Consider the following 22,423-nt stretch of genomic DNA (forward strand, 5'->3'; position numbering starts at 1 on the left):
GTTTCAGTAGTCTGGTTACTTTTATTAGTAAATATAAAAATAAATATAATTAACGAGGGAAATGCATACATTGTTCTTTTCTGGATTTTGCAAGAGTGAGGTTTCTACCACAAGTTATTTAATTTGCAACGTATAGAGTTAGGTTTGTGGATTGGCAATTGACTATCTTTTACCTAGTCTAGCCATGAATACTGTTACAGCTTGAACAGCGCATAAATTTAATCTATCAGTAAATCATTTACAGCTTTCAGCACATACAAACTACATGTATAACGTGCATACAGCCGCACTCAATGTTTCCCTTTTGCTTTCACGCACGCCCGAAGTCTGTGAGGCCACATATCGATGGCGGCAAGCACAACATCCAACGAAAACGCTGCCGCTGCTCACTCCAAATCCACCTTCAGGCTGAGGTGTCGTTTCTTGCAGGCTACTCTCTCAAGCTCTGATCACAATTTGAAGCCCAATGGATCAGGACTTCCAGAGGGCCAATCAGATGGTGGTTATGTGGTCGGGTACATTCTTCTCCAACCACTGTTATGGTTCTTGCCTTGTGCGCAAGACCTGAGTCCTGTTGAAAGGTCTTATAAAGACCTTCCAACAGGACTCATAAAATGACCTCCCTATCTTTACTTGTCAATGTGCTTCAGCATCCAAGTAATCCAGTGAGCTATTTTTCCAACTCTTGCAATATTTCCTTTGAATTTCAAATTTCTATCCACCATCACCCCAGATCACTACCCTCATAATTTCCTGTAAACTAGTACCATAAATATGATACAAAGTGTGTAATCTTTTCATCCTGAAGTGCATTGCCTTACATTTTACAAAACTGAATTGACTACCTTTGCCCACATTGCCAATTTATTTAAACCATCCTGTAAGATCACTGCATCACATTTATCAACTATTGTCCTCCCTAGTTTTGCATCATCACCAAACAACTGAATATCCTCCCTTCAAATCTTCTGCTGTATTATTAATGTACAAATTAAAGAGTAGTGGCTTTAGTCCACAGCCTTGAAGCACTCCACTAGTCATCCTCATTCTCCTAGATTCCGTTTCACTATATACTACTCTCTGGTGTCTGTCACTCTCCCGCCATCCATGTCACCCGCTTCATATCCATTCCCGTTTGCTCAAACTTCTGTAATAGTTTTGATGCAATTTTATGTCAAATGCCTTTGTAAAGTCCAGAAGTATCATAATATAGCCATTTCACGTATCTAATTCTGCTGTCATTCTATTATAAAATGTGATTAAAGTACTAGGACAAGACCTACCCTTTACAAAGCTGTACTGCTGACTATAGAGTATTGTGTTTCTATCTACCCATTCCTCAGGTATATAATTACGTCATCATTATATAAGAATATCTGTGATAATACAATTTACGAGTATTATAATAATTGAATATTGATACAATTGTGATTTTTATTACCATTTTGTTCTTAGCTCTTGGAGACCTCAGCAAGTTTAGCCAAGTAAAGCAGCATTACAAAACCAAGTATGAATGTGATGATACACTTTTTATACTTGAAACAAGACCAGCATGCATTCAAAAGTTATATCAGGTGGCAGCAGCAAATCCTGTACCAATCATACGTTCCATCGATCAGTATCGAACTGATGGATGCACTGGTTCAAAACTCTTTATGTGCATGCCTGTTTTTGGTGATGCAAAATGCAGAGAATCAAATTTAGAAATTGAAACTCGCAGGGTAAGCTGTGTTTATTTTGAGTTAACATTAATATTGTACCTCTTTGTGGTATAGCTTGAGTAGTTTTAATTTATCAATTCATTTTAATAAAAGTAATCTAATCTAATACACAAAACAATTAGGCAGTTTTTACTGTTTTTGACATGATAAAAACCTGCCAATTTATTCTAACAAACATATATGTTTTTATATATTGAACAGATCAGAAATTTTGCATCAAAATTTCTGATCTGTTCAATTTTTCTGAATAAAATTGAACAGATTCATCAAAATTTCTGATATTAAATATCAAGCCTATATTTTTACTTATTTGATACAAATATTTCTTTTTGTTTTGCAACTACTGCCTAAGTACAAAACAATTTGAAAAATTAAAGGCGGAAATTTAAACTTGCATGAAATAAATTTATTAACTATAAACTTTTCGTCAAAACATTAGCCAAATTTTTTTGTTCCATTATTAGCCAAAAAATAAATAAATTAATTTCCATGAAAAAATCAATTTCAAAAAAAGCTCCTCTACAGTGTCAGGAGACAATAAGTCTGTAAGTTCCCAATTATTTAAAAAAACCAAGAATTTGCATAAAATTGACATAATATTTCCCATCAAGGAAATAAAAGGCCATCAGTTCTTTTTAAGTTCGGTCAATGTAGAAAAGCCTCGCAACTCTCTATATAGCTACTCTATAAGGAATCTACTTTTATGGTAAAAGTTTAGTTTTCTTCTGAAAGACTCTGTTTAGTCGAGATGGCATGTTCTGTAGGTCAGACTCCTCAGGTTCAATATACTGGATATAAGATTTATGTTCTATACGATATATGGAATCAGATCTGCCAGACTGTCCAAAATAAGACCACAGGAGCAGAGGTCTGGCAAATAAAGGAAGGTATAAATCTTCCTGACAGGATGAAAGAATACTGCAATGATAAGTTAGGTTTCAGAAATTTAACAATATGTTCAGAAATTTCTTGAATATTTGGGATATCTTCAGATCTAGAGACTGGTGGCCTAAAGTTGTTAAATGCTTTTTTTGATAAAGGATTACAGCTTAAAGCTATTTTTCATAATAGCAGATTTGATATGATTAATTTCTTGCTGTAAAAGGTCTTCAGTGGAATATATATTATAAGCACGATGTAATAAGATCTTAATGGTTCCAACTTTCTGACTGGGATAATGATAAGTAGCATGGATATAATGATAGGTATGAGTTTCCTTTCTAACAATTGAAAATTATAAACTACCATCTGGTCGATGAATTAAAATATCTAAAAAGTCTAGTTGATTTTTGTCCTCTTCTAAGGTAAACCGAATTCTTGGATGAAGCATATTTATTTTTGAAATGAATAGTTTCAAATCTAATGATGAACCTTTCTATATTGCAAATATATCATCCAGATGTCTATACCACACTGCAGATTTAGTAGAAATATCTTTAAGGAGATGTTCTTCTGTTTAGGAGAAAACAGGTAAAAATTTTATTAATGAAGAATTTTTGCTTAAATATCATAGGCATCGTCAATACAAGATTACAGGAGGGCAATTAAACAGTAACAGACAATTCTAAAAAGCGCCATCTAAGTAGCTAATGCAAGATAACTAAAAAAACTAAAAAAAAAAAAAAAAGTCAATTTCCTAACTTATTAATAAAAGTTATATAAATATAGACATAGACAAAATAAAGTTATAATTTTTAAATCTGCTAATCTTTCCTATCTCCCACAAATGGGATAAACAAAAATCATTGTATCTGTTTAAGTTATGACAATGAAGTAAAATTTCACACATTTCTTTATAAAGGCATTCTATGAGGAAACAACTTTTATGAAGGACTCTTGTCTTGTTTCAATGAACCCTATGTTTAGTGTCAATAGCATGCTTTGCAAGTCTAGACTGTTCAGGTTCGTCTCATTTAATATAAAACTCGTGTTCTTCTAGATGAATAAAAGCAGACTAAGTGTTTGTCCAAAATAAAATAACTCACAAGGGCAGGGAATCTGGTAGATGCATGGATAACTGAGAGGTGGATGCATTTTCTTAGGAGAAGCGAGAAAGGTGGAGATATTTTCTTATGGGATAAAAGACAACAAAAAATATTCAGTTGTTTTAAAACTTTTGCTATGCATTCACTAATACCATACATGTAAGGGATAGGAATGCAATTTATTTCATCTGTATTTGAAGAGGAAGAGATACCATAACTGTTAAATGCTTTCTTGCTGAAAGAATCCTTGAAACCATATAAAAAAAGGTGGAATTAATAAGATTCACTTCTTTTTTTTTAAAAGTTATCTTATCTTACATTAGCTACTCAGATAACGCTGTTTAGAATTGTCTGTCATTGTTTAGTTGCTGTTCTGTGATCTTGGCAATCTTCAAAGAGAGGGCTTTTGGTTATCTCCTTTATGGGAAATATCAATTTTGTGCAAATTCTTGATTATTATCTTATTGTAATTTTTTTGTTTTTTTTAATAATTAGGAATTTACTCACCATTTGTTGTCCTACTGATGCTGTAGTCAACACTTTTTTTTTGAAACTGATTCTTTTACTGTAATTTATTGTTCCACTGTTGTTATTGTACTGAAGATATGATAACTTAAGCGAAAATTTTTTTCCAGCTAATAAATTTATTTCACATTGGGGGTCAGGTTTCCAAAGTATGTCAGCTTATAAAATACAACCTATATTAAAGCAATTAGGTACAAAATAAAATTGTGAAACAGTGATTATTTCTGAATATTAGATTTAAAAAACTTAAACTGTACACTATAAATATATATATTTCATATATTCTAGGATAGGATTTAAACTCTCAGTGTAGTCCTTAATAGTCAAAAAAACGTTTGCAGTTCAGTCAGTAACAATATCTTTTAGTTTTTAAGATCTGAATTTAAATCCTATCTTAAAATATATTTAAACTTAGGGAAACATGAAGTGAAATATTTTTATAAAGATTTTCAGTGAAAGGTGAGTTAGCCATTTCACGTAGAGGGAGTTGGGTTTTTCCTCCTGTTAACTGGGCTTTTTAACCCAGGCCAGAAGAAAACATCTTATTTATTGCTTCCAAAACTTTAATTTTGTACAATGATACTTGGTTGGAAAACAACCAAAGAAGAAGAAGAAGATATCTCTCTTTTTCTTTTTAAGACCACTAGTTTTTCAGCTTCTGTTATTTCAGCTTCTGTTATCACATACACATATAATGTGTATGTGACATGCATACACAAAAAACATTGCCAATCCACGGTTTTATAGCATTTTGCAAGATGACTGAATTGAACTGTGTACTCTTACTTGGAACAGTTTTGTAGCATGCAAGGAATTTCTCGCAGCATCTTTTATCAGCATTTTTAATTTGGTTAGTATTTTAAAAAAAAAAAAAATTAAAAAAATTTGAAGTATTTGTTGTTGACAGAAAGCATAACACCTTCCAAATAAGATACCTTATTTTTCCGTGTATAAGACGAACCCTACTTTTTCGAATCCAAAATAAAGAAAGCAATATTTTAAACATAAAACAGAACACATTTGATATTTTTGAGTCCAGGTGGGATCTCATCATCAAAACCATATAAAGAAGTATAATAACTTGTTTATCTCTGCTTATCGTATTGATGGTTAGTAAACAAGTAATCCAATGAGCCGCTTTTGCAGTCACCTCTAAACTTCAATTCCTTGCTTTCTTCAGTTTTGTGGAGTATGGTTTCATCAATATGATACACAGCTAGTAATATTTTTGCTCCAAAATTCATAACCCTACAGTGTGCCCATTAAACTGGTATCTGGACTCCTTTGCACATACTGCCAGTCTGTTCAAATCATTCTGCAAAATTCTAACATCTGTATTGACTATTGTTCTAACCAATTTTGCATCATCAGCAAACAATCGAATATTTCCCCTTTTCTTATATCATTAATGTACAAATTAAATAGCAGTGGTCCACATACAGCGCCCTATGACACACTAGTCATGGCCTTCTACTGGATTCTACTCCTGAATTAACTACTGTCTGATATTGCTCCATCAATTATTCTCTTACTCACACTACCAACTTCATATCCATCCTCATTTACAGCAATTTATTGATCAGAATTCCATGTGGTATCCTGTCAAAAGCTTTCGAAGTCCATCAATATCACAGTGTAGCCATTGCCTTTTATCCAACTCAACTCTCACTATATTGTAAAAGATAAGTTACTGAGACATGACTCACCCTTCACAAAATATGTGGCCTCCCATATAACATCCCATTTTACCAACTCTAATACCTTGACCAACACTCCCTAGATGCTGATTAGTCAACAATTTGCACCTGTCTTGAAGCTCCCTTTATGCAATGGAAGAACTATTTTCCTCCTCCTTCCATCCACCTCGAGCTGAGACCTAAATTAAAACTGTGGTCAAGGTACTGCCAATTCCCTCACACCTCATAATACTTGCACTCATGTGCTATCTAATCCCATATTTGTATTCATAGCAAGGTTCTGTAAATACCCTATGCACCTCCAGTTCATTTATCTGTATTTCCAAATTAGCCTGTGCTTCTCTTGTTGATGCAGCGTCTCCCACCTGGATAATATACCCTTGCAAATGATCACTTAATAATTCAACTACTCGTCTGCTTGAATTACCTTCCTACCATCAGAATTTGTTGTTAAGATTATTATTCCTTTCACTGCCACAGACTGAAAGAATTTAGGATGATTACCTTTGGCCTGCATCACTAATTTCCTCCTATACTCCTGATTTTTTCCTTCCTTTCTATACTGGTTACTCTTCTAGTCTGTTCTTTGTACTGCTCACGTGCCTTGCTGGTCACCTTTCTCTTTGACCTTTCATAAATGTTTCTTTTTATAACTCCTATTTAATGATCCTGTTCATCCATTTTAACTCCTACTTGATTTATCCTTCAGACTAGGTATGCAGTCTGATATTACTTCTCTCAAACATTCCTTTACAGCCTTCCATGATTATCAACATCCAGTCCTTAAGTTTCTCATGCCACAGCATTGCTCCAAGCAGTTTCCTGAGTTTGTTGTACTTACCTGTTCCCCAAACTGAAAATTCTACATATCTAGCCATATTCGAGATCAGGACCACATGATCACTCTTCCTATTTGGTGGCAATGTGGTCATCCTAGTTACAGACAAATTCTCTGCAGTTACTAGATCTAGAACTCTCAAACCCTATCTTTCCGTACCTACTGCCCAGGTAATTATTCCTTAGTAACTGCATAAATTCTATTTCCTTCTTCCCATGTATCCTTTTCTCCTTCCAATCTGTGTTCCTATTAATTCAAGTGTCCCATAATAGTTACTGATGAACTTATTTGCCTTCGAATGCTATCCACAATCATCCTGTGCATCCTCTGGCCTATATCAGCATCAACCTGTATATTTTGTTCTCTTTCTCATTAGATGGCCCCAAATGCATTATTATTTGATGAATCTGCAGCTGAACTCATACTCTTTTTGGCTGCAGTTCATCAACTATCATCCATACTTTCCCGTACCTATTTGTTTCTGTTTATTCTTCCTGAAATACTATACCCTTCATATTCTATCCCACTAACTATATTATCTTTCGTCAGGTCTCACTAATGCTAATAACTATGGCCAAGAGGAACTAACCAATACCACAAACTCCACTCCCTCCCCCCCCTTGTTCCGAATACTCCTTACATTAGTGTACATAAAGGATAACAGACCTGTAGGCCCATGGCTATCCTTATGCTCTAATAGCTGTAATTTCCATATTTTGCACTTCCACTCTCATTTCATTCAACAGAATGTTTTCCAGACTTGGGGCATCAAATCCATTCAAGTGAAAACCATACATCATCTATAAGTCCTTTTGTCTATCAAACTGTTCCTCCTGCATAACCCATGCATCGATTCATTCTCAACCATAGCCCTCCTTCTCAACTTGTTTCTGTCATAACACGCAGTAAACTTGCTATCTTAATTCTTCCACTCTTCTCTTTTGCTACTTTCAGTAACTCTTTCATGTCTTCTCTTATACTATGCTCATTTCCTTTCAAATTATTTGTTCCTGCCAAAAACGAACAGTCTACTTTGTCCTTCTGCATCCTAATATCCTTGCTGACATCGTTAATGTTTGCACCTGGGAAGCACAATTTCCTCATGCTTACCTCTCATGGAGTCGCTGTACAAGATTCTTTACTTGTCCTTTCTTACTTTGTTGATCATTCATTAAATTTTTTCACTTTCGTTTTCACACATTCATTAAATTTCTTTTTTCACACCTGTGTGTTTCTTCTACTTTCAGCTGTACTATTTCAGCATTCGCTTAAGCTGATGCCTTATCATGTGAAGGACTTTGTATAAGCAGGCTGTCTCATTCTTCACATTTTTCATATTACTATTCTTTTGGTCATCACTTTTATTCTCTCTCTGTCCTATCTTCTGCACTCTGCCACATACTTCTTCACATGTATTCCCTAATGTCCACTACTTCGAGCTCTCAACTCAGTCCGACACTCGACACTCACTTTCATAACATTTTCAGCACTTTCTCTTGCCACTCTTGCTTTTGAACCAAATACAATTCACTTTTAGTAAAGAGTACGTTGCACAGATATTGTGTTGCATGAAGTTCATCGGGTTAAATTCCTTAAACCAGGATGCTTTGGGCACCATTGTTCCACTTCACATCAGTGCCATGTGCTATGCTATGAAACTTACCATACAAAATAACATATGTATTTTAATGACATAATTAACCTAAATCTAATTAAAACCATAATAATACAGTCTACTTCATTTATTTATACAGTGCACATTTGTTTATAACCAACAAAATGACTTCATTTTTTTTAATCTACCTATGAAATGTGATAATCCTATACTACATAGTACCATGGGCTAAGGATAATCTGGAAAGTTCATTAGCTATCATCATCAGCCCATGAGCATATTCTCACATGCACAGAACTTTTTCAAGCCACTTCATGCTTTCAGTAAGTAAGGTGACGGTCTCACACCTCAACTAGCAATGCAGAATTTCCTTACCTAAATATGGTTATTAGGATGTCACGCAAATTATTTGGTTATTAACTGTTTCCCTACTTCTTAGTGTACCTATTATTTGACCATCCTGGAACAAGTGTATATCCACTTTGTTACAATTTAATTTTTGTTTAATAGATTTTTTTTACTTCATTCTGCGATAAACTGCATACAGCATCACACAGAGTTAGTAAAAGTTTGCTTTTATATAATAAAAAAAAAAATCTATATATTGTAATATTTTCTTTCCCATTTCTTTAAGAAAGTGTTTGAAGTGAGCTTCGAGAGAAGAGATACCAAATAATTCAACTTCTTCTTCTGGATATCATAGGGAATTTTTAGGGAGGTTTTTGTCTACACCACCTGAAATGTGATGTATTTCCCAAAAGTATTTTAAGCTTGATAAAATATTAGATTTGTATAGGGTAAGGCAGCTTAGAGACTAAACATGGAACTTTAAATCACAAATCCTTCAGTAATCGAGATGGTGGTCTTACACTGGGTGATGGAATTCACAAGCATTCTTGCCTGTAGTGGTTATTTGAACTGATGAAGTACTGGTTTGATGTATTGAATCTGGCATCATGGTTATCCACTCAGCTAACAAAGCTGACTTTGCTTTCATTCATGATCTACAGATATGTAACTTCAACTCTCACCATCATCCACGCCAAATAAAAAATCATAAAGTCACACTTGCAGAGTTACAAGTAGTGCTACAAAATAAACTAACCAACCATTAGCAACAGTTTGGTTTCCAATGCTTATGTTACCAAACTATATAAATATAAATAAACTAAGTGACTCAATCAGGAATAGTTATATTTTGCTAACTTAACAGAATTCCATTCAGTAATTTCCTATGTCCTGGTGTCTTGGTGCTTATGACAAGATCAAATGCAGTGACAGATCAGCTTCTTTGAGCATAAAACAGAATACCTTTCTATTTATAATTTTAATTAGAATGTTTCTTATTGCTAAGCTTATTAGTATGAAAATCAAATGAAGAACAATGTTCTGCTTCTTGTTAAAAACTGAACAATAAATCTATATATACATTCACTGGGCACCCACAGATGCCGCATGATCACTCCGATGCTCGGTGATGTTTTTTTTTTTTTTTTTGCTGAACTGAACTATATTTTTATTTATTAAAATTTAATATACATGACAGATTCTCGTAAAATCATCATAACCTTGTATTTTTCATTTTCAGCCTTCTAGTTTCTGTGTTACTCGAGAACTACATGAGGGAACAGAATCTGGCAGTTCAAATCACCAAACAGATTATGATGTTGTACTTTCTGATGATGAGAGTATTTTATACAGTGATGGGAGTTCAGATTTATATAGATTACCTTCTCCAGAAGAAAGAATGCTGGCTTTATCCATGGAATATCCATCAACTGTTGTTCCTATAGATATTACAGAGTCAACATTTAACAAGATGTCTACTTTCCGTCGCTCTTTAATTCATGTAAGTATTATTATGTATAAAATAGTAACTTGAGGTTTTATTCAGAATTCACTGGTTAAAGCTTAGTTAAAATAGAGTTAAAAAAACGGATCAAGTAGACATCAAAGTATATTAAGTAATCTGTGCTCTTATAACAGGTCTTCAAGAATGTAGGGGAAGGATTACAAGAAGCTTAGTATAGTTACCTCTCTGATACCTTTTCTTAAGTTTGTGTAGTGTTAGTGCACTTGCCATTGTCACTGAAAATTCATTCTACCTGAATGCCCTTGATATTTCCAAGACATTTGATTGAATCTGGCACTGTGGTCTTCTTGCAAAGCTACTATCTTTTAGTATTCCTCCTATACCCTGTGATGGACTGCCAGCTTCCTTTCTCTAGATGGTTTCCTTTTATCAGATTTTTCAATCACAGAGCCTCAGGGCTCTGTACTTTCACTTACACTCTTCCTCCTATACATTAATGATCTTGCTGACATCCAATCCTAATGACAATTCTATCCACCAACCTCTTCATCCCTCTTCAATTACAAAACCTTAGTGCTCAGGTAATTGAGGCTTCAAAATCTTCTATAACCAATGCCTTATTCATCAAACCAACTTCTCATCCCCTCTCCCCTTTCATTCTCTACAACAACTCTGTTCTTCAGAACAGTCTTCTCCATACTATTTCCCCAATATTTACAACCCTCAGTTCTTGTTCTTCAAGAAGCACATTATCAAATTCCTTTTTTCTCTCTAACCACATGTCCATACAAGGCACTGATATAAAAAAAAAAAAATTGAAAAAATATAAATTATCTTACTATTCTATGAAAATTTACCTCTATATCCAACTATTTTGTGATTATTCAAAATTACATCTATATCATACCCTCTCCTTTCTCCTACTGACTCATGCTAAACTTTCATTCTTAAACTTGATATTAGCTGTTGCCCACTTTTGATCAGAAGTGGTTTGATGAAGGCATTACATAATGGAACAACTAATCTATACCAGTTCATCTGCTGTCTTTTCATTATAGTATTAGTATTACTGAGGCCTCTGTGAGCTGGACAATTCATCTTAGGAAGACAAACACCCGCAGATCATGATGCTCATCATACATAGCCCTGAAAATGCTCAACATTGGAACATTCACTACCCACACTGGCAATACATTCCATTTATTCAGTCTGATACCTATTTTATATTATTATTTGGTAACCTCCATGGAGTCAACAGACTCATCATGGGAAGGCCCACTCAACCAGCAACATGTCTATCATAACGAGCTTTGAAGTTATTTACACAATCTGCACTCACAACACACACCATGGCAATGCATTCCAATCACTAACAACTTTCCAAGTAAAAAATCTTCTCCTTACATCCTTCTTCACCACATCTTTCTACAACTTCCAGGGATGACTTCTCGTTCTTCCCGTCCTAACATCCACTCTTTTTATAATTTCTTTTCTGTTAATTTGCTAGAATCCCGTAACTAACTTGATGGTCTCTATCATATCTCCTCTTTTTCTCCTATCCACCAACCTCTGTAATCCACATTCTTTCAAATACTCTTCATACCCAACACTCCAGATCCTGATATCACTTTGGTTATTCATCTTTGGCCCCCCCCCCCTAGTGTTTCCACATCACAGTGAAAACTAGGTGAGCACAATAATCCATATGTGGTCTGACCAATGCTTTATATAGAGGCACCACCACCTCCTTATTCCTGCATAAAAAAATATATACTTTTTATCATAGCAGTGATACGATGTGCAGTCTTTGCAGCATGTGCAATGTACCCCCGAAACTTTAGTCCACCATCACCCCAAGATCTCAAATCTCATCCACTTCCTGAAGCACTCCCACGAATACAGTACGTAGCCTTATATCTCTGTATCCAAAAGTGTCACATCTTGCATTTATTAATATTAAAACTGCAACCCCACTCACTTGTCCAAGCTAAAAGTCTGTTCAAATTTTCCTGTAGAGAATTAACATCAGCACTACTCCTGATAATTCTACTTAACTTTGCATCATGGGCAAACATTTGAAAATCCCCAATCAATCCACATGATATATCATTAACAAATAAGTTAAATAGTAAGAGACCAAGAACAGAGCCCTGAGGCATGCGACTGGTCACCTTCCTTTTTCTGAGACACTGTTCCATCATGTACAACTTGCTGGTATCATTCAGAGTCAATCTCCAATTCATCTAGCCAATATACTATTGATTAGATCCATCTATCTTTATCCTCTGAAGCTTGTACACCAACTTATCATGTGGTATTCTATCAAATGCTTTTGCAAAGTCCAAGAATATCACTGTATATGATTTTTCCCTTATCCAACACATTTGTCACCTTATAAAACATAAGAAGATTGTTAAAACAAGACCTGCCCTTCACAAACCCATGCTGACCATCATAGAGAATCCTGTATTCTGTTTTCCAATAATACTATGATCACAATTGCAGATATACAGACTGGTCTATAATTGAAAACTTCTGTTCTCAAACCATGCTTGTGGAGATGTATTATTTTGCCTTCTTTCTACTCTTTAGGAACCTTCCCCATTGCAAGACTTTAAAGAATGTGCAAAAGAGTTATGCCCATTCTTTAAAAATACATGGTGATAAGTCATCCAATCCCACAGCCTTATTAACATTTAACCCAAGCAACACTTGATACACATCTGATTCTTTCACCTTTTTAATTTTCCTAATTCTTACCTCCCATTAATATGTTGCACAGCATCATTCACACCACTATGTTATACACTGATGAAGCGTTTGCTAAATAATTCCACTATGGTTACTCTGCTATCATAACCATCTGCCAGTATCTTCTTCTTCGTCTATGATCTCTTATGCTTTTAAGCGTCGGGATTTTGCCAAAGAGATTTCCATGCCGTCCTGTCCAAGGTTTGTTGTTTTGCTTCTTTCCAGTTAATTCCCTTCTTTTCCAATTTTTCTTTAATTTCCTTTTGCCAACCTTTCCTGGGTCTGCCTATGTTTCTTTTTCCTATTTTCTGGCTTCGTATACAGATCTGCCAGTATCACAAACTGCCATAATTATTTTTCCTCTTGCTTGCCACATAAAAGAAAAATTCCCTTGGATTGGCCAGATTAACCATCTAGCCAACTCCTCTTATATTCTACTTTTTCTTTTTTTAACCATGCTTGATGTTTCTGGCCTGCACTTTATATTCTTCATGCATCTGTTCACTGCAAACTGTCTTGTACTTCCTCCATAACAATTTTTTGTAACACTGCTTGCTTGATTTCACTGTTCATCCATCTCACTCCTACTCTATTTATTTGCTTAACTCTTGCTATGCAGGTATGCTTATATTAGATACTGCCTTATCATTTCCCATGCACTGTCAACATCTTTCCTACACAATTCACCAACTCAATATATTGATGCTAGTTGACTGGAGCTTCTGATAATCATCCACCTTATAGTTCCACATATAGACCTTCTTGATAACTACTTTTTCCTGTTTGACTACCTTCCAAACCAATACCTCATGATCACTTTCACCAACAGGTGGCAGTGTTGATACCTCATTCACAACCCCATCCTGTAAGGATATCATTAAATCTAATAGTGATAAACTTTGTGTTGCTTTCATCACATGCTGCTTTAGATAGTTATCCTGCAGAAACTCAACAAATTCTTGTACAGAACATTTACTATACACTATATCTCTTCTTTCCAATCCACATTCCTATAATTAAAATCTTCCATTAGGATCTTTTTCCTTTTAGTTATCCAACTAATTTGTTCAAATATTTCACAATCAATACTCTCCACATTCCCTGGCCTATAACAGCATCCTATTAGATATACTATTCTACTAACTTCACACTAAACAGCTTCAAAATCTTTCCACTTAGATTCTTGAAGGACACAATTCTTCTGCTACAATTAACAATGCTCCCCCCTCCGCTTCTTCTTCTTATTATTTGACACCTCCAGGGAGTCTAAAGACTCATCGAGGGAGGACACTTGCTCTACAACTCTGTCTCCACCAACGCCATCTACCGCCAACCACCACCACTAGTTTTTCCCACAGACAATAACAAACATCCATGCCCAAGGTGGGATTTGAACCCATAGCCTTTTGGCTAGAGAGCAGATACGCTAACCACTTGGCCAACCAGGCTGGCAATCCTCCTACCATTTCAAGTCCTAACAGTATATCATCCTGTCAACCATGTTTCACTTATGCCAATCAACTTCAGGCATACTGATTCAATCAATGCTACAAACTCAGCTCCTTTATTTCTGATACTCTGTACATTAGTATGCAAGCATAACAATTCTCCACTCTTTGAGGCTATCCCATCAACACAATCACTTTTTACTCTCTCTCTCTCTGCTATAGTGCACTTCTCTCTTCACTCTGACTATCCCTGTTTCCCTGATCCTGAATCTGATTTTCATTTATATTCTTATCATCCCCACCATTTTACACTGCATCACTTTGCTCTGCTATAATCACTTCCTCGCCTTTGCATCCATCCTCTTCCCGTCCTTTCACAATCTATCTCTGACTCTTAAGTGGTACTAATTTCATGTGAAAGCTGTACACTCTTATTAAACAACAATCACTCCAAATGACCAACACTAAACCCATTCAAAATGCATTCCATCAGCTTTGAACCATTCTAACTTCCCTTTGAATTCATTCCATACATTCACAAATTGAACACACTCCATCTTGTCATTCAGTATCATTGCTCTCCTTCTCATTTCACTTTCATTTCATATCAGGACAACAAACTAACCACTTTCCCAATGATGCTATTATCCTTCACTTTCTGCAACAACTTCTTCAAATCCCTTTCCACATCACATTCTTTGTCTTAGTATCCAAGTAGTTAGTGCCCCAAACTATCATTAATTCTGACGCCTGTTCCTTCCTTCTAGGCAAAGCATCTAATATTTGTTTTATTATATCACCTGTAAAACATGTCTTGTGCACTGTATATTTTTATCACACCTTTAATGATTGAATCATCATATAAAGCAACCCTATCATCTTTAGATACTTGTTTATTCTTAATCTCCTTGTCATTTACATCAGTTCTGCTCTTCTTTAAACATCTAAATTTCCTCCTCGATGCATTTAACTTGACTCTTCATTTTCATTAATTCTTGCCTAAGCTCTTCCATGTCACTTCTATTATTACCATCACAAACAATCCCATCCATTTTGTGATTATTCCTGGTAACACCGTTCTCATTTTTGGAATGAACTAGCCTTTCGTCGCACTTCTTGTATACTATAATATGTTTCTTTTTATTTTTGATCTAACACTCCATAAATCTTTACTGTTTTTGGATGCATACATAAAACAATTGTTGCATCTTATCTACTGCAAAAAGTCCAGGGAAAAACTCTATCTGTGAGTTGAGACCTTCTGGACTACTTGGCATATGCTTCTTTGCTGCCACTGCCATCATTTTTGTAACATTAACTGGCATTTCCACATTAATCAAACTGCTGAAGTGAACACTTTTAGAACCGCAATACTACAGTACAATGATTATATTCAGTCTGGCTATCACACAAAAGTACTATTGTACAAATCTACACAATATAATTAAGGAAAAACAAATGCTTTTCATAGCACCATTCAAATACACTGCTAGTTCTCATTGTAACACTATTTATTACAATGCCAACTTATGCCTCAATTAAAACACAGAAATATGTTATATTCAAACTATCTTTAGTAAGTTATATAGAAATACCTAAAGAAGAGAACTCTATGCACCATTGCTATCCTTTTTGTTAGTTTTTATTCTTTTATACCTCTTTGGCAAATCTAATACAGTCAACGCTCTTATCCAAATCATCCATTTTTTTTGTCAAACACTTCTTCACAAAATGAAGAATTAACACAGATGTGTTTTCCACTTTCCCAGTAGATATATTTCTGTCTGGCAATATTTTATTCAGTACTTGCACATTATTAGAAGCAACTTTACTTAAGTTTCAAGCATACATTTGATAATTTATTTTACAAAAAGGTTTATGAAAATCTATCCAACATTATTTTATTTATTATTATTTTTAATAGCATTCCATAAAAAGTTGAAAATAGTACATTAACACTAAATAGGCTAAGAATTAGAAAAACATGTGAAAATCACTTTGAAGCAGAATAATTTTGGATATAATCTTTTATGACTAATTACTTTTAAATACTTGGTCAACTTCCAAATTATACATTTATTCATTTTATTCAGTGAGGATAATATAAATCTGTTTTTCTGGTGATTCATTTGTACATCATGACTGCAGTTTTAGCTCAATAAATCTCCTTTTTCCAGAATATTTTTAACTTTGCCATCAATACTGTATGCAAAATGAGACCATGCTTAAACCTAGTTTTCAATGATAGAATATTCTGAAGTACCACTCATTTATGTCTTATGTCATAATAATCAGTACAGCTTGCTGGTCTTCTAGCAGAAGCATAACTTAACAGTGAACCAAAGGATGTTAATTATCATAACTAGAGAATACACTTCAAGCACAGAAAAGCCAAAAGAATTCCTTAATTTTAATGAAATGTGACATAATAATCAAGAAAGAAAAAACACATTAGATGTGTGACCACCAATTTTACGAAATTAGCACAAATATTTTGTAGTTGGAACAAACAATAATTTAAAAAGCTGGAATTTAAGGCAATTACACTGGTGTCTAAAAGCTAAGGACGAATTACCTGTATATGAAAAACCTTTCATGACTACAGCCAAATATGGACATAAATTTATTGCCAGCATACTAATAAATTATATTACACAAAAATGTGCTATAAATTTCATACAAATACGTTTTTGCCAAAAATTACAAATTTCTTAAGGCCACAGTTAAGGAATTAATGTACAGTGCTTACAGAAAACTATGCAGAGAGACAGTTCAGTATGGAATATGTCCACTCTGAACTGCGATGCAGCTCTCACAACATCATACCAAACTTAGCACCAAGTGATTCAGGAGTTCTTGAAGCAAACTGACCCACTCCTCCTTCACTCAAGAATAAGGCTTTGTTTTCTGGGTGGGTGGGGTGGGGGATTCTGAGCAGCAATTGTCTCCCTATGTGTTCTTTGGGGTTGAGATCTGGGGAGTGTGTAGGCTACTCAATTATATTAAGATCCTTGGTCTCCAGAAGCATCTCCACTACTCATGCACGATGTGCAACAATTGAACATGATGTTGAAGAACTTTGTTGCAATATTGTCCATCAGTCACAGTCTCTTTTTTCCAGCACATGCAGCTCAATGCATCCATTAAGCATAATACCTCCTCACACCATGAGCTGAGCCCAGTGCTGCCATATCTATTCCTTTCAAGAACATTCTTGCGATAGTAAGCAGTACCACTTTCAAGCCAAATCAAGTGTCATCTAGAATTGTAGGAAAGAGTAAACGACTCTCATCTGTAAAGAGTACATTAGCCCATTGATGTCTGGTCCAATTTTTATTGATACAGTACCACTGAAAACATGCTCTACAATGAGCTGTGGATAAAAGGATGCAGACTATAGGTCTTCACAAACTGTGACGAGTATGCCTATACACCCGAAGACTATAGGTCTTCGGGTGTATAGGCATACTTGTCACAGTTTGTGATATATCTGCATATGTGCTTGGATGGAGCTGACTTGCAAGCCGACCTGCCATGACACATCGATTACATTTTGCTGTTATAACCCAAAATCTGACTTCATGCTCCATGGTAGAGTGAGGACATCCTCTTAGCAAACATCTGGAATACATTCTATTGATTTGAATGCTTCTTGAGGCCTAGATATAACACTATGTGAGATTCCAAACTCTGGCACTATCAGTAATTCTGTGGCCTTCTTCATGCTTCATGAGACATTACAAGACACCCAGTTTGCAACTGTATTCCTTCACAAAAAGAGTTTCTTTCAAACACAGTTCGCTTTGCACAGCCTTTTATCCTGTTGAGTACTACCACATTTCCTTCATGTGATTCAAAAATTTGAATGTATACCTGCTTTCTACTCGAAATCGTCAGTTATAAAAATTGCCACAAGCTGATTCGTCTGAATTTGTGGTTGTAATCTTCAGAAATAGTGTTTGTCCTTAGGTTTTGGAAACCAGTGTAAAACAATTAGATTACTAATACCAGCAAGTGCCATGTCTAGAAGGATCATATCAAATATATAATAAGTCATTTCTGAGATTTACCTAGGATGAGAATCTCCTAAACTTTTCAGAGAAAGAGAAGTAATCATTCTGCCATAACAGGGAATTTTCTTTGAAAAGACATATATATTTAAAACTGCTTCTCTGAATAAAGTGTACTTTGTTCCAAAGGATGCTGTGTTTTAGTTTTGATCCCATGTTGTACAAGACAAAACTTTTGAGGATGAAGGTATTCAATGTAGTACTGATGTTTACTAATTCTTTTTTTGGAACAGCCTGTCTATTCGATATATGTTAGCTTACATTTACAAGGAATGCAAAAAACACCAGCCAGAGACTGAGGTGAAAGTTTATGTTTTGTAGTTGATAAGATTAGAATTTTTGATAATAGGAAAATATATCAGGTAATACTTCAATATTCTGCTTATAGGTTAGATCACTGTTGAATGTGATGAGGATTGTAGCCATTTGATTCCATTAAAAGTAGTAAGAAGTACTTGTTAAGGATGAATGTGGAGAACAAATGTTATGTGCTCTATTAATCAAGGATTTGACAACTGATTTTCTGGAGGTATGATAAACAGAGGTTTGATTTACATATCTTCCAGTTAAAGTTTCTGATATTATACTGCTTGATAAAGTTTCAAAGGCCATGCTGGTAAGTAGAATGTCCAAGAAGGGTGAACTCCTGAAACTCTCCTTTTCTGTGATGAATTGAATGTGCAGATACATATTTAGTTCACTACAGAATACACAGATTCTTGATTTGACATAGGAAGATGGTTAGTCCAAATGGCAAACATATCTTCTACATAGAAAATCTAGAAAGAGGTTGAGGATATATGGTTGAAAGCAGTGTCATCTAGATGGTTTAAATAATGATTAGCCCAAAGTAGGGACAGATGGTTCTCTCATGGCTGTCTCCTCAATCTATTGACACTTAATTTTTCAGCTAAAATGTCCTGAGTGTATCATGAATTTGAATATCTTCACATCTAGATGGATATTATCATGCAGAAGGCAAATGGTCAGCCAAGGGAATGTTAGTGAACAGAGGAACAATGCCAAAGGTTACCAAAATGTCAGCTTGTATGAGAATACTGTGGATTTTTTTTTTTTTCAAGAAAGTGTGCAGAATTCTTGATAAATGATTGACCGATATGCGCACTTAAATGTCCCAACTGACACCATCATTAAGGAGTGTTTTTAATTGTGTATGTTTTGGTAGGGTTATAAATAATTTCTTGATAAGTAGATGTATCATGCAAAAATGATCTATCTTCCTCTCAAAGTTGTCTTTAATCATTACCACAACTGTTCCTTTATAGCTTTCGAAATAGATATACAGTTCTTTTGTTTTAATGAAAACAGTACTCAGAATTCATTCGCAGATAAATTAGAAGATGGCAACTTTGCTTTAAATAGTGAAATAGCAACTTTAAAGGGTACTTTGTTAGCACTGCACTTGAAAGACCAGCAAGATTGTGTTCAATGTAAGAAAAAAAAAATCAAGATTAGGGAGTCACAACAAGATCATATTTTAACCAGTCGAAGGGTATCCAGAAGTGTTAACTACCCAGGAATGTCAATGGAACCTGTGACATAGTAATGAGAGAAAAAACACATTACATACAGAATAGCAGGTCTTCAATTAAGCACAGGGAAGAATTTACTAAACTAACAAGTGAATTAGGAAAGCTATCAGTCTTACAAGGCAAACTTAGCTCTTGGATTGCCTTTGTTAAAAATACCATGATACGAAAGTTATGCCTACATTTGAAAGCACAGGACAGGCCTTACATTGCATGTATCCATCCAGAGAGAGAGAGAGAGAGAGATATGAAATGGACTGGTAAAAACTCCATAACCCTCTTCCAATTCAGAGAGAGTGTTCAAAGAATATATAATATTACACAGTACCTTGAATTGAAATCAAAGAATAAAACTACATGATGTTTGGAAACAGATGAAGAACCCACGTGACTAAGGTCATGAAAAATCTTATGTACTGAAGATAGAACAAGCAGACTCTGAAGTCTGCTTGTTCTAATTTTCAAATACAGTTTTTAACATAACAGTTTGGAAAAATATTTTGTTGCAAAGATGAAACATGTCTATATATAACTGAGTTACTTTTTAAGGTTTCTGATAATTCTGTTTTTGTATAGTAGTCCTGATGATGCTAATAAAATAAAAAAATAACGGTGAAACGTAATGTTTCATGTCCTTTATATGAGAAAAATTCCCATTATTACAAATGATATTTATATATCATGTAGTAATATTATTCAGTTCAATCAAATAATTTTGCTGTTTCTATGCTACAGGTTGATTTCTTTATTAGAAGAAGAAAGAAAAAGCAAAAAGACAAGCGAAGAAATACTATCACAGAGGGTGACAGCAAAGAATTACAAGAAGCCCTCAGAAAGTCAGATATTTCTGGAAAAGATCATATTCATAGTTCAAGTCAGACAGAAGATTCTGGCACACCTAAAGCAAAAATTCCACAGAAACTACATCAATTTTGGAAATCAGAGAAGAAGAAGAAGAATACAAATGAAGAAAATAATAATTATAGTAATACACCAACTAAAATCCAGACATCAAAAGACACTGCTAGTTTGTATGAAGCAGTTGATCTCAAGGTGTCTAAAGATTGGAAACCAGGTAGAAAAGGAAAAACTGGAGAAGAAAATCAACCCTTAACCTCAAAAAAGAAATGTGACGTAGAGGATGGTAAGAAAAGTATTGGTAAAAGTAAGGGAAGAAGTTATATTCCAATTTCAACATTATCAGCAGCTATGACAGTTGCTGTAAAAATGAGGCAAACATTTTCTGGTAACAAAGGAGAAGATGGACAATCATCAAGTGGTAACTGGAGTGCTAGCAGCAGTGCACGAGCTTCAGTAGATTCTGATCATCATCATCATCATCAGCAGCAGCAGCAACAACAACAGTCCTCATCACATGGTATTCGTAGTCCTTCAGAGAGTTCACTGAGCAAAGATTCTGTATTGTCAGAAAACACACAACATGATGCAGATAACAGGTAAGCTACATTTTTCATTTTATTATTATTATCATCCTAAGACCCCATGGAGTCACAGCCTTATCTAGGAAGTCCTTTTTATCATACACACACAGCTCATCATACCATGCCTTTCAAATTCTCTGCAGATACCAACCTTTCAGGCAATGCATTCCAATCATTCACAACTCTCTATGCAAAATATGTACTTCTCATTCCCTCCTTATACAGCTTCCAGTGATGACCCCTTGTTCTTCCGCAATCTCCCACCATCTTATGAAAAATCTCTTTCATATTAATCCTCTAACAAACAACTCCTTACCAACTTGTATGTCTCTTTCATATCACTCCTCTTCCTCCTATCAACTAGACTCTGCAAATTGCAATGTCTCAACCTTTCTTCATATTCAACGTTTCAGAAGTCAGAAACTATTTTAGTCAATTGCCTCTGGATCTTCTCCAACATCTCTTCATCCTTTTGAAAACCAGGTGACCAAATCTGTGCACAGTAGTCCATATGTGGCCTAATCAGAACCTTATACAGTGGAACTGGAATCTCCTTACTTTTACAGATCAGTGTCCTCCACATCACTGCCAGAATTCATTATGTTTTCCTCACAATTTTGACAATGTCCTCTAAAATTTAGATCCTTATCCACCATCATCCCAAGATCTATTTTCTCCACCATACCAATATATCCCCACAAGAATAAATTCCGCATTCCATCTTTGTTTTCCGAATTTTAAGACCTTACATTTCGTAACATTGAATTGCCATCTACACTCCTGTGCCCAATCACTCAGTCTATTCATGTCTTCTTGTAATGCCATAACATCTGCTCTTCCCAACTTTGCATCATTTACAAACAACTGAAAATCTCCTTCCAAATTGTCTCCAATATCATTGACATACAAGTTAAACAGCAATGGTCCTAAAACAGATCTCTGAGACACACCACTAGTGACTTTCCTCT

At 34.9% G+C, this 22,423-nt stretch overlaps 1 protein-coding gene across 2 annotated transcripts in view; it reads left to right on the plus strand.

The window, feature by feature from the left end:
- Positions 1 to 22,423, plus strand: part of LOC150094280 (uncharacterized) — a 146,380-nt gene that overhangs the window by 106,803 nt on the left and 17,154 nt on the right. For both annotated transcript variants that reach the window (XM_090411969.1, XM_090411970.1), the window contains exons 2-4: positions 1,456 to 1,721; positions 9,970 to 10,230; positions 20,749 to 21,470. In XM_090411969.1, coding sequence (XP_090268095.1) covers positions 1,456 to 1,721; positions 9,970 to 10,230; positions 20,749 to 21,470 — 1,249 coding nt within the window. The remainder of the gene's footprint in view (positions 1 to 1,455; positions 1,722 to 9,969; positions 10,231 to 20,748; positions 21,471 to 22,423) is intronic.

Source organism: Typopeltis vanoorti, chromosome 22 (genome assembly GCF_054136105.1).
Source record: "Typopeltis vanoorti isolate ZY-2024b chromosome 22, IOZ_Tvanoo_1.0, whole genome shotgun sequence".
NCBI lineage: Eukaryota > Metazoa > Arthropoda > Arachnida > Uropygi > Thelyphonidae > Typopeltis > Typopeltis vanoorti.